General features: G+C 37.1%; 1 protein-coding gene and 2 pseudogenes across 1 annotated transcript; all 3 read right to left on the reverse strand.

Moving 5' to 3' along the window:
- Positions 1 to 3,006: 3,006 nt before the first annotated feature.
- LOC127203557 (DNA-directed RNA polymerase II subunit GRINL1A-like) lies at positions 3,007 to 4,107 on the reverse strand (annotated as a pseudogene).
- Positions 4,108 to 6,708: 2,601 nt separating this feature from the next.
- Positions 6,709 to 7,638, reverse strand: LOC127203590 (vomeronasal type-1 receptor 4-like). Its single transcript, XM_051162417.1, has one exon. The coding sequence runs from the start codon at positions 7,627 to 7,629 to the stop codon at positions 6,709 to 6,711; it is 921 nt and encodes a 306-aa protein (XP_051018374.1). The 5' UTR covers positions 7,630 to 7,638.
- A 10,475-nt stretch (positions 7,639 to 18,113) lies between these two features.
- LOC127203059 (vomeronasal type-1 receptor 4-like) lies at positions 18,114 to 19,043 on the reverse strand (annotated as a pseudogene).
- Between the last annotated feature and the right edge of the window lie 7,195 nt (positions 19,044 to 26,238).

Below are 26,238 nucleotides of genomic sequence, written 5' to 3' on the forward strand. Positions count from 1 at the left end.
TTTTCAAATATTTCTGCTTCAGCAGAGTCATGATTCTACCACCTACTTAGAAATAATTTATAGATGTATATTATTAATGAACTTAGATTAAGATGTTTTGTTAGTGGCTTTCCTGTATAAAATTTTGGGGGACAACTTGAAGTTGGAGAGGCACACTCTTGATAGTAATGCAAGGGATATTTTGAGGTCAGACAGCAGGAAGAATGGGAGCCTGACAAGAAGTCAATTATATGCCTCCATTGTTAAAGTTGGGTGGATGACAAAAGTGATGATTAATTTATTATATCCATTTTTGCACCTTCATTTCTGAAATTATTTAAAGAAATGTTGAGGAATATAGATGTACATCTTGATGGTTTGAAGTAAAAATGGCTGATTGTTTTTTAAATAGAAGGTTAGATTTCTTTTTCTTTTAAGAGTTCATTTTTATAAGATTACAATATAAGATGAATAATAAAATGATTGGATCCTTTTCTTGTAACCACAAATTACAGCCTGCGTTTTTCACTCATTTGTAGTAAATAAAACCACGTCAGAAAACCATATCTTGCCTGTTTACATTTTGTTAATATATAATAAGTTGCTTAGATAGGATTGTATGTGGGTTCTTGAGAGTAATTTGTTTTCTCACTTGCAATACATAAGGTACATGATCATGTCTCATTGTAATTCTTGATTTGAAGAAACATAGGATGCAATCACACTGTAATTTTTATATTGCTTGAAACCTTTTGCCTTGGCAAATATGCTGAAGGAAAAAATGAAGATGTTGAGCTTAGTGTCATCCTCTGTGTCTTCTGTGTATGTGCGTGTGTGTGTCTCTGTGTGTGCGTACTCATGTCACATTCATTGTTGACCTTATATATGCTTCTCAGACAACAGAACACTGCTGGAGCTGGCTTTGACAAATTAGGGAGGGAAGATGTTAGGAGAGATACAGGTAGAATTAAGAGGGAGCAATTAGGCATAGATAGATGGTCATATTTCATTATACACATATATGAAGTTGCCAAAGAACACAAAGTATCAAGGAAATATCTATGAATAATGATATAATAATTCTATACAGTAGGTTTAACATATTGTATATTTTCTATTTAATTCTTGAGTCTGTTTTTGGATATATAAGCATTGTCTTGTACATTCCTATGTGACCTAGATTAAGATTAGGAGTCAGAAAATAAAGCAGATACAGAAAAGGATTCCGAGTTTCTTACAAGAGTTATGTTTTATAGAAAACAATTTTATTTAGATTCATGGGATCATATTTAGAGGTCTCCAGAAAAGAGAAATGAAGAAATAACAACAACAACAACAATAACAATAATAATAGATTATCACAAAATGAGTCAAAATCAATGAGAATCTGAAGCAAACACTCGTGCACAAGATGAACACAGGATATTTCAAGGAAAACATCAAATTTCAAGCATTCAGCAGCCATGGGTTCTAACCTTAGCCTCTTAGTGTGCGAAAAATTTGTTTCTCATAATCAGAAACAGCAGTACCACTTAAGGCCTGCTCCAGCCAATATCTGGCTCTCCCATCGCAAATTTCTGGCTTTAGAGAAGAAACGGTGTCCCCTCTGTGTATAATAAACCCTCAGCAGAAGCCTTTGTCAATAGGGTCCCTCAAACCTGTGCATATACCTAAACTACTGTGTATGCAAAGTTACCACTGCTATTGAAATATCCCAAAGCATTAATGGGTAATATGGCCATTAATAAATTAGATGCACTTAAGAGTCACAAATATTTACATATATAGTGTTAAAATTTTTATAACTTTGATATATTGAATATCCATGTTATCGTGGAAGTGGACATTCTATGAGGATGGATATCTTAGAATTCCCAGACTGGCACTCAAATCCTGTTGGATTCTTGGTGTGGTGCTTGTCAAATGACCTGAAGAACTACTGCACATCCATGGACCTTTTGATTTTGAAACCATCACACCAGCAACAGAACACGATGTCAATAGAATAGTATGTGTGTATTTTAAATATGTATAAATATGAAATCAACAAATAACAATTTACACCAAGGAAAAGAAAGGCAATTTTTCTTTTTTTCTGTGATTGGTATTTTATTTCTCCTTTACAAGTTCCACATAATAGTCAAAGGGCTTTTTTGATAACATATTGTTATCTTTGCTGGAAATGATCATATAATCATTTTAAACAACCGAAATGTGTACATACATGAGACTGAGTTTTCTGCAGCCTATAAACACCTCTTTGGGTTTAAAAAGGAAAAAAAGCAATATACTGACAATTCAGCTGTACCTCTTAGAAAAACACCAGTTTCCTTACCACACCTAAGTGTTCAGTACAGGGACCTATCATCCAAGACAGCAAGGAGCTCAAGACACTGGAAGCCAAGAGCAGCTCACCAAACCAGCGCAGACCCTCCCCTACCCAGTACCTCTTCAAAGGGCTCCATATCTCAGGAAGACAGCAGTCACCCCAGGACAGGAGCAGCAAATATACCCTTCTGTAACATTTCTGAGTGTCTGACACAGCACCTCACATCCAGCACCTCAGGAACTCCATGAGCTCACGCCGACCACTCTTTAGTCTGTTCCCTTCATCTAAGAGAGGGAACCAGGTCTTCCTAGTTCACTGTAGGTGCCTGGGGTAACAAAGTATTTCACCAGAAGGGATGTAAGCAATGCTATTTGATAAGAGTAAGAATAAGGAAAAAGCAGTTAGCGTAGAGAAAAAGAGTGCTCTAGCATGCTAAACTATCAGACCAATGCACAACATACTGCCAAACTGTAATACAATACGGTCAAACACAATGTTCAAATATTCAACTGTTCAAGCACATGAAGATCATCTTCTCAATGACAAACCAGGCTCTTATTCTGTAGCTACTTTTGTGTAACTTTAAAAAACGCTGTCCCTCCACAAGGTCTGACACTGATCTTGATACTTGTTAAGACTTTTGACAGGAGACAGTAACAGCTCAACAGTCAGCTTTCAAGGCCTCCCAGCGCTCCTCTTCAGCATTCCTCTGAGGAGTGGGCATCGTCTTTGTCCCTCACTTCTCGTTCTCTCCCTGAAGACTCCCCTTCTGGGTTGTAGCTCTGCATTTTAATATTCAGTCTCTCGGCTAATTTCTGTGCTGCGAGCTTTGCCTGTATCTCCTCGTAATTCTGCTTCTGCCCTTCCTACAGGGCCAGCGACTCTTCTATAGAGAGCAGCTGCGCAGGCAGGTGGTGGAGCCGAAGGAGGCGCGCTGCTGTGACGTCATCAAGATGCTGCCTGGCCCTGCGTCGCTGCTCTTCTGAGGAGGCAGGAGACTCACCCCTCTGACGATGACTTGGTGAGTCCCTCTGTTTTGTGGGTAACACGTTGGTCTTAAACTTGTGAGGAGGGGGCACTGGGTTTCTGGCTCGCATTTCTAGCACTTCCGTGTAGTACGGCTTCTTAGGAGTCTCGCTCTGGAGTCCTAGAAGGTTGTCAGCGCTGGTGTTTTCTTCTTGGGGTTCAGTCTGGTCTGAAATTGTAATCTTTTGCAATTTAGTGATAAATAGACTGTCAATGCTGCTGGAAGTATCTTCTGCTTGACCTGTAACAGGGCGCTGGGCAAGATGTTGGTTCACTTCAGACGAGGGTGCCCTGGCTCTGCTGCTGGGAGCTGGGCCTGTGCTCACTGGACAGCCAGCCTCCAAAGTCTCCTCATTCCCTCCGTGAGTGAGATGTGCAGGTCCCAGGGTTTCTGAGGTTGCTTTAGAGGATTTAATATCTACAGAGGAACATTCAGGAACTAATGACGAAGTATCAAGCATCAGGTCAGAATTCTGGGCCTTGTCTATGTCAGTATCATCTTTTGTGGTTGCTGTTTGCCTTAGCTTACAGTCTACACTAACAGGGTTAAATAGTTCACTTCTCCCTCCAACCTCTTCACATTCTGCAATGGCTGCTTTCAGTTTGGCGATGGTGTCTGAGATCTTTTTACCTTTGTTGGGCAATTTGCAAATGAATTTTTCGTTGCGCAAAAGTCTCTCCTGGCGCCTCAACTTTCCCCACAGCTCTGCCGAACTCTGCTGCCCCAAGTCCTCAGGAGCTGGGGGCTCGAAGCCGCAGGGCAGCGAGCACATTGTGCATGGGCTGTGGCTGGCTTGGCAGGCAGGGCTCCCAGGCAGGGCCCACGGCAGGCACAGGCTCAGTGGCCAGTGGCGACTCAGGCGCAGGAGCAGGAGTCGCCATTTTCCCCGAAGAGCACGGCTTCTTCTAGCAGAACAGAGTTTTATTGAAATCGAAAAGCAATTTTTCTTAAGTCTTAAGCAAAAGTCTCTCTATTCACAAAGTTCTTCCATACAGCTCTACCGTGTAAGATCCTGTCTATATTTCCTTACAGCATTTTAAATGTTTTGCCCTTCATGTTTAGGGCCCTTTTCAGTTTGGAATTAAGTTTTGTGCAAACTTGTAGATACAAATCTAATGTCATTTTCCTCACTGTGGAAATTCAGTTTTCTCAACGCCATTTGTTGGCAGTGCTTTTTTGATCCATCATAAGTTTTTGGGACATTTTTCAAATACTAAATGGCTGAAGGTATATGTACTCATGTCTGTGTCTTCAATTTTGTCCTTTGTGTTTACATCTATGTATTTATGGCAATGCCATGTAATTTCATTATTATGTCTTTATAGTATTTCTTAATATTGGAATGTTAATCGCTCCGGCATTCATATTGGTTGCTGTAGCTAAGTAGGGTCTTTTGTGATGCCACATAAGTTTTAGTTTATTTTAGTCTATTTCTGTAAAGAATGAGATGTAGTTTTTCATTGGGATTGTATATATTAAATGTGTAAAATAGACAGGTAGGAAAAATGGGTCCCAGCTTCTATCCATCTGGACAGTCATGTGCTTTGCCAAGACGGGGAGAAAGAAGCATAGCATTGTATCCATTTGATGTTTGACCATCGCTATAACAACATATGAATTACACAAAAATAATGAATATTGCCCCATATTAGTACTTCCAAATATAAGCTCAGAGATTACATCACACAACATTATATTCAACATCTAACTATCTGGAAGAGCTCTAGGCATATTGACAGTTAGAATGGGAATTGAATTCCCAAGTCTCTGAGGGGGTTGAGGACCAGGTAGCTTAGTTTTACAAAGAAGCTTAAGAGCTTCTGGGTTAAGATGGTTTTAGCTCTAGATAAATGTGATAAGAGGATAATGAAACTATGTGATGGAGATTGATTTACGTTCAGAAATTTAGACTCACCAAGGTAGGAAAGATGTCTTCTTCAAGACTGACAAATACAAGTAGCCCAAACAATAAGAATGTAACATTTATACAATTCCTGACTGTGTCACAGTTTTTCTTGCCATAGGTAATCTATTGTATATATGTGTAATACTATAAATGTATACATACAAATATGAAATAATTTCAAGAAAACTATAAACAAAAGACAGCATGGAGAATGAGAAATAGCTCTTTGGTGTTAAGCTTTGGCTTTCTACTCTTGGAATGTCATGTGACCTAGTTGGCCTTTCTTTGGGACATGGGCTGAATAGTAAATTCATTTGGGTGCTTTGTCTGCCTTTCTGAGTTAGTAGGGATTTACTCCAGCATCCTAGCTCCTGAGTCTTTATTAGTAAAATTAAGTGATTGAGATTCTCTTTCTTTAAAACAACTGGAGAACAGGTAATATTTTTCTTCCTGAGTTTGTGTGACCTGGCTTAATGTTATGCATTATCAGTTCATCAATTTTTCTACACAAGTTATGATTCTATCTTTCACTGTAGTCAAGTTATAGTACACATTATATATGAAAAATATTTAATGTTGGATTTATCTGTTTATGCATATGTAGGAAGACACGATTTCATTGCTACAATAAATAAAACAGCAAGGATAATCCATATTCAAATAATTCTATGGTATGAAAAGAAGGTCACTGCTTATAGGCCCAGTATTTGAATACTTCAATCTAATCATAGTTCCAATTTTTAGCTTTTCAACAAACCTCAAACTGACCCCCAAAATAGCTGTATTAATTTTTCCAAATATTTTATGATGACGTTAACATTATCATGATGCCAAACAGATAAGGAGAGAACAATGACAAATAAAGTTATTATCAAATACGCATGTAGATAAAAAAAATTCTCACTAAAATATTAGCAAAAAATCTTCGAAAATCACATTAAAACAATCCATTGATAAGATTGATAAGATTGATTGATAAGATAAGATTGATATCTGTCTGAGGTAACAGATATTACTCTTATGGTGATATTACTCTTGTTATGGTCCTACAACCTTCTGCAGAACAATTTCATGGCCACACTTGGTTTCAGTTTTCTTTAGAGGTAGAATGTTGGCTCCCTAAAACTGGCTGTGATAGCCATGTGCATCCAAGTTGCCCTGCCTGGATGAACGCTACAAGAAGTTTAGTAATATTGACAGAATTCTTGCTGACCACTTTGCATATCAGTTGCGTATTGAGAAGACTCTCACAGCTGCGAGTTGACAGAATTGAGACTCAAATAATATGCAAGCTTTTGTCTGTTTCTAATTCAACAAGTAGAAACACTTGTATGGTAATCTTTCAAATCTTTCAAACGGAAAGTGCCAACCCCCTATTTAAGTCACTGTATTGACCTTTTGAAGAAAGAGTGTGAATCAACCAGTGGATACAAAGAAAAACACGTCACTTAAATAATTAAGATACGATTAAGAGGGTTTATTTCTTAACCAGAACAAACTGAGTCTGGGCATAACAGAGTAATGATTCATAATAACAAATGGTCCAAAAGAGGGAAAACAAAGAGAAATGAAGGGAGTGATGTTCCCTAGCCACCAATTGTGTTTAGGCAACAGAGCAATGCAGCCTCTTAAGAAGGAGGGTAGAGTATAAAAACACAGAAAGATAGACACGAGGGACAGGATGTGTTGTGTGGCTCTGGACTCAGGGGAAGTTCTGCTGGAATTATGAGTGCTGCGGATGTGTTGAGCCAACTGTTTGTGTCTCAACAGGAGGACAATCATGGAGCCACTGGACCACACAATGAGCCCAGAAAGGAAGACTTCAGGACACACTACCAAGGCTGCATAGAGGGACTCACCAATTGGATCACTCCCTACAATGGAGCAGTATTCTAAATCTCGCTTTGTTGTCACATTTTTTGTATTTCTTTTACTGAAAGGGTACACAAAGAAAATGAAATTTATCAACAAGTACAAAGCCCAGATAATAAGTGTGCAGCATCCAATGTACTTCTCAGCTTTGGCTTTATGATCCCTCCAACACGATTTCCTAGGACTGATGGTGACAGCCTGGAAGACACTCAAGAGACATGTGGTTCCAATGGACACACTCCGGGCACTTTGTTGAATGCACACTATGAATTTGCAGGCAAAATCAGTCAAGAACTGCTTCATTCCCCAAACTGCCATTGTTTGGGGAACTCCTGCAGAAAGAATGATCAAGGCATTGGCTGCCATTAGATGCATGAGAATCAAATCTGTTGGCTTCAGTTTGCATTCTCTGTAGTAAAGACCTAGATAGCAGAATAAAAGAGAAAAATTTCCCAAAATTCCAGTGGCTGTTTGTGATAAGAAAACAATTTTTATTGCCAAGTTCCAGAAGTTCATTTTGTGATTCAGCACTATTTCTTTTAGAGTATGTCCACACCGTTTATATGGTTTAACGAAAAACTGCAAGTGATTGCAGTTTGGGGTAAAAGAAGAATCCACCAATGCATAGAGCCACTGATAGACTGAAACAGAGGGTCCTTTATACTCTCGAGTAGAAAGCCAGAAGAGACACATAAAAACACCTCTTCCGATAGCAAGTTACTAAGAAGAGGCTCGATATTCTAAGAGCACATATAGGAGAAGGAGGTCTCCCTCAATCACAGACAGAGGGGAGGGAGAAGGGGGGAAGTGGGAGCAAGGGAAGAATGGGAGGAAACAGTGGAAGGGCTAACAATTGAGATGTAATATGAATAAAATAATAAAATGGAAAAAAAACACCTCTTCCAGAACTTCTTTGTGAGAATGATTACTTTCCATGTTTTTACTGAGAGAATGCTCAATACTTATAACATATATAATGATGGTAGAACAGAGAAAATGTTTCACATGACATGAATCATACAAGATGATGTGATGTTGGCCAGGAGAATAATAAATAAATCATAATAAAATAAATAATAATAAAAGGAAACATGGTGCAAGACTTTCAGAATATATTGATATTTGTTGGGAATTCTTTAGAATGAGAGTCCTTATAGTACCACAAACTATTTTAACTTTTAAAATATTTTTAATTCATATATTCACTTTACATCCTGATCATAAACCCCTCCATAGTCGTCTTCCAGTCCTTCTCTCTCTCTCATGCACTTCCCCCTATATGCCTTTCCCTTGTGCTCAGAAAAGGGGAGCACAATACACACACACACACACACACACACACAGATACACACACACACACACACACACACACACACACACACACACACACACACACCTCAGTACATCAAGTCCCAAAAGAACTGAGTTCATCCATATTCACTGGGGCCAGACAAAGCAGGCTGCATAAGGCAAAGTGATCGAAAGCGGACAACAGAGTCCATAGACAGAAGTCATTCTTCTTACTAAGGGAACCACATGAAGATCAAACTGAACATCCATTACATGTGTGTTGAGGTCCTAGATCTAGTAAATGTGTTTTCTTTTGTTGGTGCTTCCATCTCTCCATAAGACAGAAGCAGCTGTGAAGAAGTTAAAGCATGTTGGAGATATTCTGAGACCTTAGAGACTATCAGATACTACCTGTCTTTTCTCTATGTGTTGGCACTGCAGAGGGAATGGATAAGAAACAAAATAGAAAGCATTCTATTAAGTAAATTAATCCAGAAGCACAAAGATCACTAGCCTGTTGTCTGTCTTAATTTAGTTTCTTTGCTTATGGTTTTAAGAAATGTTTGTTAATGTGGGATAAATATGTGTTGAGCCAATGTTATTTTAATGCGGCTCCTTAGATGATGACACAGAGCTTGTATGAGACACGGTGAGGAAATAAAGAAAACATAGTATAAGAGTAGAAGATTAAATAATGTACCTAAGACAGATAAGATTAATAAGAGCAAAAAGAAAAAAGAAAGAATTGGATCAACCAAAACTGTAAATATAAAGAGATATTAAAGAAACCAGCTACTTTATGTAAACTAAAAGGAAAGAAAAAAAATGAACAAACCGTGAAAGAAAAAAGGAATAAGAGTGACAACCTTGTACATGTTTGTAAATAAACCAAGTACCTTATACCTTTGCATTATCTGGATGTGCCTACAAGTTCTGTAGAACACTGATCCCATCTGCTTGGGAAGAACAAATGCAAACTTGCATGCCAGTAACCCCAGTGCTAAGAATAAAAACAGTAATGTTTTTGTGAAAGAAAGAAGGATTTATAATCTATTGTTTTATTCTACTGTGTTCCCTATAATGTTTCCCTTAGAAACAAATCCATGAGATGTATGGTTATGAAGTCACACATAAAACAAGAGTGTGATTTTGGTTTAAGTTTTTTGTTGAATATCAGTTTTGGTGGCAGCTGAGATCTGCACATAAAATTCATGGAATTGCGTTTAAGAGCATTGTTGCAACATACGTTATCTGATAGTTATGAACAATGATACTGCCTAGGCTCAGATACCATGAATTAGTGTAAAGTAGTGATGGTAGAAACGTGGACAAGTGTTGGACTGCCCATTGATACAGTTAAGCTGGGTAACATCCTTAGGACAGCAAACCCTATTCCTACGAAGGAAAGTAGGTGCCTCTTTATTTATACAGGGTTCACAGACAAAAGCAGACTAATGATTATTCCAAAAGTACAGATTATGTGTTTGGTTTTTTTCATTATATGTCTAGGTTTACAAGTTCAGTCACTAATAGAAAATACAATTTGAAAAGGTTTTACTTTTATCTGTCCTATAATTCCACTGTAAGGAATTTTAAGTATGTGTTCTCCAAATATAACATATTTATTATATAAAAGCCTGCTTTTAGAGTGGCAATGCTTACAGTTCGCAAACACTCCAGACAAACAGAAACTATCTGAGCAAGTCTTCTTAGGAATAGCAAATACTAATAACAAACATCTTTTACTGAATGTTTCATCATCTGTGCTATAAAGTCAGTAAAATTTACTTTGGCCAATCAGATTCTTCTTACATTTGGAATATGACTAACCGAGGAGAGATAAGTCGGGACATGTTTGGTCTTAGCCAACCTTGCACAATACTTGTAATGCCACCTCTCTTCCATGATACCTTCCCAAGTTCAAATGGAAGAGACTTCAAATCAGTCATTGCACCAATGATCATTAAATACAGAATCAGTTACTAATGCCTCTAAAAGCAGAAGACAAGTGAGGTGTCAAATAAAAATATGTTTACATCCAGAAACTGATAACATACTTGCCCTACCCAGGAATGGGAGCTTCTTATAATTCCATTTAAATGTCCACTATGGGAATGAAATCATGATGAGTTCACTCCTCATTTTCATCCTCCAACTTCTCCTCCACCTCCTCCCTCTTCTCCTCCCTCTCCTCCTCCTCTTCCTCTCCCTCGTCCTCTTACTACTACTACTAGATACACTATATGTCATGTAGAGTAAGGTGAATTTTCACAATGATTTACTACAATTGTCCTTCAGCACCTTTTTAAATGGCCTGCCGTGTCCTGTTGTAGCCTCAGTCAGTCACAGTTGGCAAATTAAATCACAGTAAGGACCAATAGGAACTGGGACAAAGTTAGGAACATTTCTGTCATTCCCACTCACCTATTAGTTATGTAATTATTCCTATCTCTCTCAGTTCCATGGATCTTTTTCTACACTAAATTCCCACTACCAAACTTGAACATAGAGTAAGTCCTCTCTTCTTTACTGACTCTGCCACTCAGACTGATATCAAAGCACTCACCTGGATTCTTGCTTCTGCAGGATGGTGACTTCATTCAGCACATCTCAGACTCATTAATAAGCAGGGCTGTAAGAGAGCCAGCTTAAGACCTGAGGGCGAGGTCTGTGCCACTGTGACCTTACCTCCCTGCAGAACTGCAATTTTCTTTTCATCGGTAGTGGTGATTACAATGCTGGCTTTGGGAGACAAAATTATTTGTGAAACTTTCTCTACTTGTCAATTAACAAAGACTTTTAAGAGTGCCTTGTGAGTATCTGCAAAGATAGAGTGAATTTTGGGAGGCATTGGGTTCTTAAGATGCCTCAAAATTGATTGGGGAGCACTGGAAGGTGTTAGTAACATTGGAGTCACATGCAAAAGAAATTAAACTCTTAATATCCCATTGATATAGACGTCACTTACTTTTTTTGAAACACAAATCAACTTAGTTCCTACAGAAATACTTATAATATTTGTTATAGATCGTATTCTTTGTATATTTTATATAAGCATATGAGTCTTATTCAAGTGCACCCCTCAGTTTACAATTTCAAATTTTATATCTTTCTACCACTACCTTAATTTTATGTGTTCCGTTAGAGTAATTTTAACTCATCAAAATGCCTAGTCTGAATACATCCAAATACCTTAGAGGTCTGTGTGATCTAGCAAAATGCAGACAGACTCTTTGCACACACCTTCAATAGGAAACAATGAAGGTAAATTTAATTTGTAGAAGAAATTACCTGTGTTTAAATGTGATTTCTAATTGAGAGGCTGACAAAGTGATGAATCAGAAAAAGATTTCACATAATAGGATATGCCTAACATTCATGAGAACAGAAAGGAAACACCGGCTCCTGTTGGAAACCAATTTGGCAGTTTCTTTAAACATTGGAAATAGATCTAGCCTCATGATGCAGCTATACCACTCATCAGCATATACAGAAAATGTGTTCCAGCATGCTACAATGACATTTGTTCAACTATGTGCCTTCAAGCTTTATTTTTGGTAGCCAGAAACTGGAAACAACCTATCTACCCTTCAACTAAAGAATGGATACTGGAAATGTGGTTCATGTATACAGTGCTTTATCAATCAGCTATCACAAGCAATGGCGTCATGAAATTTGCAGGCAAATGATTGAAACAAAGAAAGATGCTGCTGCATGAGGTAACCCATACCCATAAAGACAAATATGGTGTGTGATCACTTATAAGTGGATATTAGCTGTAAAATAAAGGATAACTAGCCAACAATCCACAGAGTCATAGAAGCTAAGTAACAGAGAGAGCCGTGGGGGACTCTTTAATTTCATTGAGAAAAAGAAATAGGATAGACATCTTGGGTGGATGGAGAAGGATTCTGGACAGGAGTGGGACTGAGAATGGGAGGAGGAGGGATCAGGTAGGGGAACGATGGAGCTAGAGAGTGCTGGGAAAGAAGCCTAGAATGGGGGCATATCTCTGAAACTGTGTAGAAGTCAAGAGGATTGGAAACTCCCAGGACACCATGAATGCGACTTTGCTATAACTACTAGTATGTAGAATATGGATCCTTAATTATTCACCTTCTCTAACCAGGAAAGACTTCCAACAGAGGTTTTGGCACTTCAACCCAGCTGCAAAATCTTTGGTCTATAATTTGTCCTGCCTACATTATATGTAGAGACAGAACCCTTGTATAATTATCATCAGAGAGGTTTCACCCAGGAACTGACAGAAACAGATGCAGAGACCCACAGCATAACATGACGCATGGCTTGGGGAATCCTGTGAAGGAGTAGGAAGAAGAATTAAAGGAGTCAGAGGGGCCAAGGACACCACAAGAAAACCTACAGTATCAAATATCTTGGCACCATTAAGGGCTCAGAAAGAATGAATTTCCAACCAATGAGCTTTCCTGGGACATACAATATTAGTGATTGATCATTGACAGGTATTTCTGTTGCGGCCTACTAATGATTCTGCCCCCACAGTTAGAAATAACATATAGATGTAGATTATTAACAAAGATAGGTTAAGATGTTTTGTAGTGGCTTTCCTGTATAAAAATTTGGGGAGCAATTTGAAGTTGGAGAGGCACACTCTTGATAGTAGTGCAAGGGATGTTTTGAGTTCAGGCTTCAGGAAGAATGGCAGCCTGACTAGAACTCGATAATGTGCTTCTATAACTAAAGGTGCATGGATGATAAAAATGATTATTAGTTACTTATACACATTTTTGCACTTATATTTCTGAAATTATTTAAAGAAATATTAAGGAATATCGATGTGCATCCTGATGGTCTAAAGTATAAATGGCTGATTGCTTTTTATATAAGAGTTTATGTTTTTTAAACCTTTATGAGTTCATTTTTATAAGATTACAATTTAATATGAATAATAAAATGATTAGAGCCTTTTTTGTAACCATGAATTACAGCCTGATTTCCCCCCCACATTTGTAGTAAATAAAACCATGTTTGAAAAACATATCTTGACTGCTTTCATTTTGTTAATATATAATAAGTTGTTTAGATAAGATTGTCTGTGGGTTCTTGAGAGTAATTTGTTTTTTCATTTGCAAAATATGAGGTATACGATCATGTGTCATTGTAATAACTGATTTCAAGAAACAGGATGAAATCACATTGTAATTTTTAAATTGCTTGAAAGCTTTTGCCATGATATATAAAGTTGTTGAGCTTAGTTTCATCCTCTGTGTCGTCTGTGTGTGTGTGTGTGTGTGTGTGTGTGTGTGTGTGTGTGTGTACTCATGTCACATTCATTGTTGACCCCACATCTGTTTCTCAGACAACAGAACACTGCTGGAGCTGGCTTTTTCAAAATTAGGGAGGGAAGATGTTAGGGGAGATACAGGTAGAATTAGGAGGGAGCAATTAGGCATAGATTTATGATCATATTTCATTATACACATGTATGAAGTTGCCAAAGACTAAAAAGGATCAGAAGGAAATATCTATGGATAATGATATAATAATTCTATATAGTAGCTTAAAATATTATATATTTTCTATTTAATTCTTGAGTCAATTTTTGGATATTTATGCATTGTCTTGTATTTTCCTGTGTGACCAGGATTAAGATTAGGAGTCAGAAAATAAAACAGATACAGAAAGGGGTCTGAGTGTCTTAAAAAAGCTATATTTTATGGAAAACAATTCTATTAACATTTATAGCATCGAATGGATAAAGAGACTGTGGTACATTTACACTATGAAATACTACTCAGCTATTAAAAAAAGGAATTCCAGAAATTTGTGGACGAATGGATTGAACTAGAAATTATCATAATGAGTCAGTTCACCCAGAAGCAAAAAGAGACAAGTGATATATACTCACTTATATTGAGACACTAGCCCAAGGGGCATGTCCCATGAAAGACTTTACTTACCAGGAAAGTGGGTCAGAGGGGAGGACTTTAGGTGAGAGAAGCATGGGAGAATGGGGAAATAGAAGGATCCAGAGTGCCCTGGAAACCTACAAGAAGAACATCATGATGGGTGGATCTGGGTCCTGGGGTCCTGTTCAAACTATGGCACCAACCAAGGAAAATATAGGCAGTAAACTTCGAACTCCTACCTAGGCCTAGCTGATAGACAGGACATTCCCCACCGTTGAATGGAGAGTGAGTTCTGACTTTCATACAAACTCTGGTACCCCATTTCTGACCACGGCCGCTGGACTGAGAGGCCTGGTGGCACTCAGAGGAAGGATAACAGGTCACCAAGAAGAGACTTGATAAACTATGAACATATACAGGGGGAGGAGGCCACCCTCAGTCACAGACATAGGGGAGGGGAGTAGGAGGAAGTGGGAGGGAGGGAGGAATGGGAGATTGCAAGGGATGGGCTAACAATTGGGATGTAACATGAATAAATTAATAAAGTATTTTTAAAAAGATTTATAGCATCTTATTTGTAGTTTTCCAGGAAACAGAAGTGAAGAAATAATGATGATGATGATGATATTAATAATAATTAATAATAATAATAATAATAAATAATAATAATAAATAGACTATCATAAAATGATGCAAAGTCAATGAGAAGCTAAAGCAAACAATCCTACACAGGATGAACACAAGCTATTTCAAAGAAAACATAAAAAATCAAGCACACAGCAGCCATGCGGTCTAACCTTAGCCCCTTAGTGTGCGAAAAAGTTGTTTCTCATAATCAGAAACGGCAGCACACCTAAAGGTCTGCTCCAGAAAACATCTGGCTCTTCCATTACATGTTTCTGGCTTTAGAGAAGAAGCTGTGTCCCTTCTATATACAATAGACCCTCAGCAGAAGCCTTTGTCAATTGGGTTCCTCAAACCTGTGCACATATCTAAACTAGTGTGTATGCAAAATCACCATTGTTATTGAATTTTCACAAAGAAATAATGGCTAATATGGCCATTAATTAATTAGATGGACTTAAGAATCACAAATATGTACATATATTGTATTAAATATATTTATCACTTTGATACATTGAATATCCAAGTAATCATGGAAGTGGACATTCTGTGAGGATGGATATCTCAGACTTCCCAGACTGTCACTAAGATTCTCTTGGATTATTGGTGAGGTGCTTGTCAAATGAGCAGAAGAACTACTGCACATTGATAGAACTTGTGATTTTGAAAGCATCACACCAGCAGCAGAACAGGATGTCAATAGAATAGTATGTAAGTGTATAAATATGTATACATGTAAAATCATCAAAGAATAATTTATACCAGGAAAAAGGAAAGCATTTTTCTTAATTCTTAAGCAAAAGAATCCCTATTAAAAAAACAAACGTATTCCATACAGCTATACCATGTAAGTTCCAGTCTATATGTCATTATAGCATTTTAAATGTTTTGGCATTCAATGTTAGGGACCTTTTTCAATTTGGAATGAATTTTTTGTGCAAACATGTAGATACAAATCTAATGTCATTTTCCTCATTGTGGAAATTAAATTTTGACAGCACCATTTTTTGACAATGCTTTTTTTTGATCCATCATGGGTTTTTGGCACATTTTTCAAATATTAAATGGCTGAGGGTATATGTACTCATGTTTGGGTCCTCAATTTATTCTCTTTTTTTTACATCTGTGTACTACTAATGGCAATGCCATATAATTTCATTATTATGTATTTATAGTATTTCTTAAGATTGTAATGGTAATCCCCCCCATGTTGATATTGATTGCTATGGCTAACTAGCGTCTTTTGTGATGCCATATAAATTTTAGAATTATTTTACTCTATTTCTGTAAAGAATGAGATGTGGTTTTTCATTGGGATTGTATTTATTAAATGTGTAAAATAGACAGGTAGTTAAAAATGGGTCACAGCTTCTATCCATCTGGACAGTCATGGACTTTGCCAAGACAGGGAGAAAGAAGCATAGCATGGTATCCATTTGATGTTTGATCTTCGCTATAACAACATATGAATTACACAAAAAAATGAATCTTGTTCCATATTGATACTTCCACATATAAGCTCAGACATTACATCACATAGCATTATATTCAACATCTAACTATCTGGAAAAACTCTAGGCATATTGACAGTTAGAATGGGAATTGAATTCCCAAGTCTCTGAGGGGGTTGAGGACCAGGTAGCTTAGTTTTACAAAGAAGCTTAAGAGCTTCTGGGTTAAGATGGTTTTAGCTCTAGATAAATGTGATAAGAGGATAATGAGACTATGTGATGGAGCTTGATTTATGTTCAGAAATTTAGACTCACCAAGGTAGGAAAGATGTCTTCTTCAAGGCTGACAAATACAAGTAGCCCAAACAATAAGAATGTAACATTTATACAATTCCTGACTGTGTCACCATTCTTCTTGCCATAGGTAATCTATTGTATATATGTGTAATACTATAAATGTATACGTACAAATATCAAATAATTTCAAGGAAACTTTAAACAATGAACATCATGGAGAGGGAGAAATAACTCTTTGGTTTTAAGCTTTTGGCTTTCTACTCTTGGGATGTCATGTGACCTAGCTGGCCTTTTTCATCTGGGACATGAGGTGAGTAGTAAATTCAGTTGGGTGCTTTGTCTGCCTTTCTGAGTTAGTAGGATTTTACTCCAGCATCCTAGCTCCTGAGTCTTTATAATGAAAATTAAGTGATTGGGATTCTTTTTCTTTAGAACAACTGGAGAACAAGTAATTTTTTTCTTCCTGGATTTGTGTGACCTGGCTTAATGTTATCCATAATCAGTCCATCAATTTTTCTACACAAGTTATGATTCTATCTTTCACTATAGTCAAGTTATAGTACATTTTCTACATGAAAAGTATTTAATGCTGGGTTTATCTGTTTATGTATATGTAGGAAGACACCATTTCATTGCTACAATAAATAAAACAGCAAGGATAATTCATATTCAAATATTTCTATGGTATGAGATGGAGTTCACTGGGTATAGGCCCAGGATTTGATCACTTCTATCTAATCATACTTCCAATTTTTAGCTTTTCAACAAATCTCAGAACTGACTCCTATAATATCTATATTAATTTCTCCAAATACATTTGGCTGAGGTTAGTGTTATCATGATGCCAAACAGATAAAGACAGAACAATGACAAATAAAGTTATTATCAAATAAGCATGATGATAAAAATTCTCACTAAAATATTAGCTAACAATCTTCAAAATTATGTTAAAGCCATCATTCTTTTGGATTGATATCTGTTTGAGGTAACATATATAACTCTTATGATGATATTACTCTTATGATGGTACTACAGCCTTCTGAAGAACAATTTCATGGACACACATGGTTTCAGTTTTCCTTTCAGGTAGAATGTTTGCCCCTAAAACTGGCTGTGATAGGCTTAAGCATCCAAGCAGCCTTTTGTGGATGAATGCCACAAGAAATTTTGTGCTATTGACAGAGTTCTTGCTGACCTCTTTGTTTATCAGGTGGGCAAAGAGAAGACTCTCACAGCTGCAAACTGACAGAAATGAACACAAGTAATATGATCAGCTTTAGTTGGCTGCTAATTCAACAAGCTGAAAAGCTTGTATGGTCATTTTTCTAACCTTAAAAAGACAAAGTGCCAACCACCCATTAAAGTCACTGTATTGATCTTTTGAGGATAGAGTGTGAATTAACCAATGGATACCAAGCAAATCATTATTTAAATAATTAAACTATGATTAGAAGGGGTTATCCCTTATCCAGAACAAACTGAGTCTGGACATAACAGAGTAATGATTCATAATAACAAATGGTCCAAAAGAGGAAAAACAAAGAGAAATCAAGGGAGTGATGTTCACTAGCCACCAATTGTGTTTAGGCAACAGAGAAATGCAACCTCTTAAGAAGGAGGATAGAGTATAAAAACCCAGAAAGATAGACACCAGGGATAGGATGTGTTGTGTGGCTCTGGACTCAGGGGAAGTTCTGCTGGAATTATGAGTGCTGCGGATGTGCTGAGCCACCTGTTTGTGTCTGAGCAGAAGGACAATCATGGAGCCACTGGACCACTCCATGAGCCCAGAAAGGAAAACCTCAGGACACACCACCAATGCTTCATAGAGGGCATCACTAATTGCATCACTCCCTACAATGGTACAGTATTCAAAATCTCGCTTTCTTGTCTGATTGTTTGTGTTTCTTTTACTAAATGGGTACACAAACAGAATGAAATTCATCAACAAGTACAAAACCCAGATAATAAACAGACAGCATCAAATGTACTTCTCAGCTTTGCCTTTATGATTGGTCCAACATGATTTCCTAGGATTGATGGTGCCAGCCTGAAAGACACTCAAGAGACATGTGGTTCCTATGGACACACTCTGGGCACTTCGTTGAAAGTACAATATTAAATTGCATCCAAAATCAGTTAAGAACTGCTTCAATCCCCAAACTGCCATTGTTTGGGGAACTCCTGTAGGGAGAATAATCAAGGCATTGTCTGCCATTATATGCATGAGAATCAAATCTGTGGGCTTTAATATGCATTCTCTATAGTAAAGACCTAGACAGTAGATCATAAGAGAGAAATTTCCCAAAATTCCAGTGGTTATTTGTGAAAAGAAACCAATTTTGATTGCCAGATTCCAGAAGGCCATTTTGTGATTCAGCACTATTTCTTTTAGAGTATGTCCACATATTTTCTGTGGTTTAATGAATAACTGCCAATGATTGCAGCTTGGGGTGAAAGAAGAATCCATCAATCCATGCAGCTACTGAGAGACTGAAACAGAGGGTCCTTTATACTCCGGAGTACAAAGCCAGAAAAGACACATAATAATACTTCTTCCAGAACTTGTTTGTAATAATGGCTATTTTCCACGTTTTAACTGTGAGATGGCTCAATACTTATAATGAAAATAATGAAGGAAAAAGAGATAAAAAGTTTTACACGATATGAATCATTCACGATGATTTGATGTTGGCCAGTGAGAATAATAAATAAATGATCATAAAACAAATAGTAATAAAGACAAACATGATGCAAGACACTCTGAATTCATTGATATCTGCTTTGAATGCTGTATAACAAGAACAGTTAAATAATTTCAACAGACTATTTAATTTTTAAATTTGTTTTTAATTTAATTCACTTTACATCCTGATCACAGGTCCCTCCATAGTCATCTTTCAGTTCCTTTCTCCCATGCACTTCCTCCTATCTGCCTTCCCATTGCCATCAGAAAAGGGGAGTCCAGCACACACACACACACACACACACACACACACACACACACACACACACACACCTCGGTACAAAAGGACTGAGTTCATCCTCATGCTCTGAGGTCAGACAAGGCAGCCTGGGTAAGGTAAAGTGATGGAAAGCAGGACACAGAGTCCATAGACAGAAGGCATTCTACTTAGTAGGGGACCCACATGAAGATCAAACTGATCATCCATCACATGTGTGTTGAGGGCCTAGATCAAGTAGATACATGTTCTTTGGTTGGTGCTTCCATCTCTCCATAAGGCAGAAGCAGCTGTGAAGAAGTTAAAACATGTTTGGAGATATTCTGAGACCTTAGAGACTATCAAATACTAGCTGTCTTTTCTCTATATGTTGGCACTGCAGAGGGAATTGATACTGAACACAATAGAAAGAATTCTATTAAGTGAATTAATCCAGGTCCAAAGAGATCTTTAGCCTATATTCTGTCTTAATGTAGTTTCTTTGTTTATTGCTATAACAGATATTTGTTTATGTGGGATAAACCTCATGAGCCAAATCAATTGTAATGCAGCTCATTAGATGATGACAAAGAGCTTGCATGAGTGGGGGTGTAAAAATAAACAAAATGTAATATGAGAGTAGAAGAATAAATAATGTGCTTAAAACAGATAAGATTAATAGGAGCAAATATGGGAAGAAAAAAACGTTAGATCAACCCAAACACTAAATATAAAGAGGTTTTAAAGAAACTAGCTACTTTTAAGTCACCTAAAACAAAGGAAATTTTAAAAATGAACAAAAACTGAAAGAAAAATAAATAAAAATAATAGTCTTATACATTTTTGCAAATTGACCAAGAGCTTATAACTTTTCATTATCTGAATGTGATTGCAAACTTTGTAGAAAACTGGTCACATCTGCTAAGGAAGAAAAAAATACAATCCCACATGCTAAGAACAACCCAGTGCTAAGCATAGCAACAGTAATTTTTTGTCAAAGAAGGAATAATTTATAATGCAGTGTTGTCTTGTGTGCATAAACCAGGATTACAAGTACATGTGCCCATAAATAGTTCATGATCAATTAATCAAAATACACATTATAAAATTCTATAAACTTTTAGACTCCTGACAAGTCTTACACTATTGTTTTATTCTACTGTGTTCAATGTGATTTTTCACTTGGAAATTTTCCATGAGATGTATGGTTATGAAGTCACACAGAAAACAAGAAAGTGATTTTGATTTAAGGTTTTCCTTGAAGGGCAATTTTGGTGTCAGATGAGGTCTGCACATAAAATTCATGGTATTACATTTGAGAGCATTAGCCCAACATACATCATCCAATATTTGTGCACAATGATATTGACTGAGATCTGATACCAGGCATTAGTGTAAAGTAGTGATGGTTCAAAGGAGGACGATGTGTTGGACTGCCCGTCAGTACACCTAAGTTGGGTAACACTCTTAGGGCAGCAAACTCTATTCCTCAAGGAAAGGTAGGTGCTTCTTTATTTATACAGGGTTCACAGAACAAAAGGAGATTAATGATTATTCCAAAGGTACTGATTATGTGTTTGGTTTTTTTGATTATATGTCTAGGTTTACAAGTTCAGTCACAAATAGAAAATACAACCTGAAAAGATTTTACTTTTATCATTCCTATAACTCCAGTTTAAAGAATTTAAAGAATGAGTCTTCCAAATATAACATATTTATTATATAACAGCCTGCTTTTAGACTGGCAGTGTTTAGAGTTTGAAAACACTCCATACAAACAGAAAACATATGAGCAAGTCTTCTTAGGAATAGCAAATACGAAAACCGAACATATTTTACTATATGTTTCATCATCAGTGCTATAAAATCAGTAACATTTACTTTGTTCAGTCAGATTCTGCTTATATTTAGAGCATGACTACCCAAGGAGAGATAAGTTGGGACATACTTGTTCTTAGCTATCCTTGCACAATGTTTGTAATGTAATGTCTCTTCTGTGATAGCTTTTCTAGTTCAAATGGAAGAGGCTTCAAACACTTCATTGCACCAATGACCATTAAATACAGAATCAGTTACTAATGCCTCTGAAAACAGAAGATACATGAGATGTCAAAAATATGTTTACATCCAGAAACAGATAACATAGTTGCCGTACTCAGGAATGTGAGTATGAACTTCTTTTAATTCCATTTAAATGTCTACTATAGGAATGAAATCATGATGAGTTCACTCCTTGTCCTCGTCCTTCTCCTCCTCCTCTCCTCTCTTTTACCTCCTCCTCCTTCTATCATTACTACTGCTACTACTACTATGACTACTACTGCTAATATACACTACATGTCATACAGGTTAAGGTGAATTTTTACAATGATTTATTACAATAGTCCATCTGCACCTTTACAGATCACCAGCAATGTCCTGTTGTACCCCCAGTCAGCCACAGTTGGCAAATTAAATCATGTTAAGAACCAACAGGAACTGGGACAAAGTTTGAAACACTTCTGTCATTCTGAATCACCTCATACTTATGAAATTATTCCAATGCCTTCTCTCTCAGTTCCATGGATCTTTTTCTACTCAAACATCTCACTACAAAACTTGAACATATACTAAGTCCTCTCTTCTTTACTGTCCCTGACACTCGGACTGATATCAAAGTACTCACCTGGATTCTTGCTTCTGCAGGATGGTGACTTCATTCAGCACATCTCAGACTCATTAATAAGCAGGGCTGTAAGAGAGCCAGCTCAAGACCTGAGGGCGAGGTCTGTGCCACTGTGACCTCACCTCCCTGCCGAAATGCAATTTTCTATTCATCAATAGTGGTTACGACAATGCAGGCTTTGGGAGAGAAAATTATGCAGGAAACATTGTCTAGTTGTCAATTAACAAAAATTTTTAAGAGTTCTAGGTGAGTACCTCCAAAAATGCAGTGAATTTGGGTAAACATTGTGTTTTTAAGATGCCTCCAGTTTAAATGGGCAACTGGAAGGTATTAGTAACATTGGAGTAACATGCATAACAAATTGAACTCATTATATCCTATTGTATATAAATTTCACTTACCTTTTAAATTCAAATCAACTTTGTTCTTTTAAAAATATTTACAACTGTTATAGTTATAATTCTCTGTATATTTTATATAAGCACATGAGTTTTATTCAAGTGCATCCCTCAGTTTACAATTACAAATTTTTATCTTTCCACCACTATCTTATTTTTATTTGTTCCTGTCGAGTAATTTGAACCCAGCAAAATGATCTACTCCAATTATGTAAAAATACCTGTAGGTCTGTGTGACCTGGGTAAAATATAAACACACCTTTAGCACACACCTTTAAAGGGAAACAGTGAAGGTAAATTTAATTTGTGGAAGGAATTACCCATGTTTTCATGTGATATCTAATTGAGAGGCAGACAAAGTGTTGAATCAAGAAAATAATTCACAGAATAGGAAATGCCTAACTTTCATAAAAATAGAATGGAAAGAGAGTCTACTTTTGAAAACCAATTTGTCAGGTTTTTAAAAATTGAAAATATAAGGATACAGAGCAAAGAGGTACGCATTTTAAAACTTCACTGAAATAATTAATTGCAACTCCAATGATGTGCAAATGTTATTTCATGAAATATTTTCAGCTTGTTTCTTCTTTGTGTGTGGTAATCAAAACAGCACATTTTCTTTTTCAATTATCACAGAGTCCCAAGATATCTTTCTTTGAGTAAAGGTGTTTTTACCACTGGAAAGAAAATTGGGAATAGATCTAACCTCATGATGCAGCTATATAACTCATAAGCATATAAAGAAAATATGTTCTAGCATGCTACAGTGATATTTGTTCAACTATGTGCATACAAGCTTTATTTGTGGTAACCTGAAACTGGAAACTGCCTAGATATCCCTCAACTGAAGAATGGATACTGAAAATGCGATACATGTATACAGTGATTTATTAATCAGCTATTACAAACAATGGTATCATAAAATTTGCAGGCAAATGGCTGGAACTAGGAAAGGTCATGCTGAATGAGATAATCCATACCCTTAAAGGCAAACATGGTGTGTGTTCACTTATAAGTGGATATGAGCTGTAAATTAAAGGGTAACTAGTCAGCAATCCACTGAGTCAAAGAGGCTAAGTAACAGAAGCAGCAGTGTGGGATTCTTGAATTTCACTGAGAAAAAGAAATAGGATAGACATTTTGGGTGGATGGAAAAGGATCCTGGACACGGGTGGGACTGGGACTGGGAGCAAGAGGGATCAGGTGGAGGAAAGATGGAGCTACAGAATACAGGGAGAGAAGACTAGAATGGGGGTATATTTCTGAAATTGTCTAGAAGCCAAGTGCAATGGAAACTCCCAGGACACCATGAGGTGACTTTATGTAAGTCTACTAGCAATGGAGGGAATGGAGCCTTAATTAGCCATCTTCTCTAACCAGGAAAGACTTCCAATAGAGATTTTATGGCTTCAAATCAGCTGCAAAATTTTTGGTGCCCAATTTGTCTTGCCTCCTGCATTTCTAGAAACAGCAGCCTAGTATAATTATCATCAGAGAGGTTTCACCCAGCAACTGATGGAAACAGATGCAGAGACCCACAAACTAACATGACACATGGCTTGGGGAATCCTGTGAAGGAGTAGGAAGAAGAATTAAAGGAGTCAGAGGGGTCAAGGACAGCACAGGAAAACCTACAGAATCAACTATCTTGGCACCATTAGAGGGTCAGAAAGAAAGAATATCCAACCAATGAGTTTTCCTGGGACATACAATATTAATGACTGATCATTGACAATATTTCTGTTGCAACAGAATAATGAGTATACTACCACCTTTAGAAATAATTTAGAGATGTAGATTATTAATAAATTTAGTTTAACATGTTTTGTTAGTGGCTTTCTCATATGAAAGTTTGGGGAACCATTTGAAGTTGGGGAGTCACAGCCTTGATAGTAATGGAAGGGATGTTTTCAGGTCAGATAGCAAGAAGAATGGCATCCCGACTAGAATTGGCTAATGTGTCCTCATTGCTAAAGCTGGGTGGATGACAAAAATGATTATTAAGAATTCTCTGTTTAGTTCCAAGCCCCATCTCTAAGTTGGTTTATTTGGTTTTGTGGTGTTTAATTTCTTGAGTTCTTTATATATTTTGGATATTAGACCTTTGTCAGATGTAGGGTTTGTGACAGCCTAAGTGTTCCTAAGTAGAAAAATGGATAAAGAAACTGTGGTATATTTACACTATGGAATACTACTCAGCTATTAAAAACAAGGAATACCAGAAATTTGAGGACAAATGGATTGAACTAGAAATGATCAGAGTGAGTGAGTTAACCCAGAAGCAGAAAGACTCAAATGGCATATACTCACTTATATCTGCATACTAGCCCAAGGGGGATGTCCCACAAAAGCCTTCACTTACCAGGAAACTGGGACAGAGGGGAGGACATCCTATTGGGCCTCCAAATGAGAGAAGCATGGGAGAATAACAAAGTAGAAGGATCCAGAGGGTCCTAGAAACCTACAAGTAGAACATTATGATAGGCAGATTTGGGCCCAGGGGTCCCACTCAAACTAAGGCACCAGCCAAGGACAGTACAGGCGGTAAACTTTAAACCCCTACCCAGATCTAGCCAATGGTCAGAACATTCTCCACAGTTGATATGACTTTCTCATATACTCTGGTGCCTCACCTTTGACCATGCCCCCTGGAGGGGGAGACCTGGTGGCACTCAGAGTAAGGACAGCAGGTTGCCAAGAAGAGACTTGATACCCTATGAGCATATACACGGGGAGGTAATCCCCCTCAGGAATAGTAGTAGAGGATAGGAATATTGGGAAAATGGGAGGGAGGGAAGAATGGGAGGACACAAGGGATGGGATAAACATTGAGATGTAACAAGAATAAATTAATGAAAAAAATAAAATATAAAAAAGTCAACAGTTTGCCTAAATAAAACCTAAGCACCCAGTGCCATAAAAAAAAAGAAGAAAAAAAAAAGAAAATGAGCTCTTAAAAGTACAAAAAAAATCAAAACTTTCTGGGCATGCTGGTGCACGCCTTTAATCCCTGCCCTTGAGAGGCAGAGGCAGGTGGATCTCTGTGAGTTCAAGGCCAGTCTGGTCTGCAAAGCAAGTCCAGGACAGCCAAGGCTACACAGAGAAACCCTGTCTTGGAAAACCAAAAAAGAAAAAAAGAAAAAAATCTAAACTTTCATATAAAAAGCAACCAGCCATTTTTATTTTAAACCATCGGGATGCACATCTATATTCTTTAACATTTCTTTAAATAATTTCAGGAATCAAAGGGCATAAATGGGTATAAAAAATTAGTAATCATTTTTGTCATCCACCAAGCTTTAGCAATGAGGGCACATTATGCATTTCTAGTCCGGCTGCCATTCCTCTTGCTATCTGACCTGAAAACATCCCTTCCATTACTATCAAGACTCTGACTCTCCAATTTCAAATGGTTCCTCAAATTTTTATACGAGAAAGCCACTAACAAAGCATCTTAAACTAACTTTATTAATAATCTACATCTCTAAATTATTTCATTACTATCAAGACTCTGACTCTCCAATTTCAAATGGTTCCTCAAATTTTTATACAAGAAAGCCACTAACA

Source organism: Acomys russatus, chromosome 19, assembly GCF_903995435.1.
Source record: "Acomys russatus chromosome 19, mAcoRus1.1, whole genome shotgun sequence".
In the NCBI taxonomy this organism is placed as follows: Eukaryota; Metazoa; Chordata; class Mammalia; order Rodentia; family Muridae; genus Acomys; species Acomys russatus.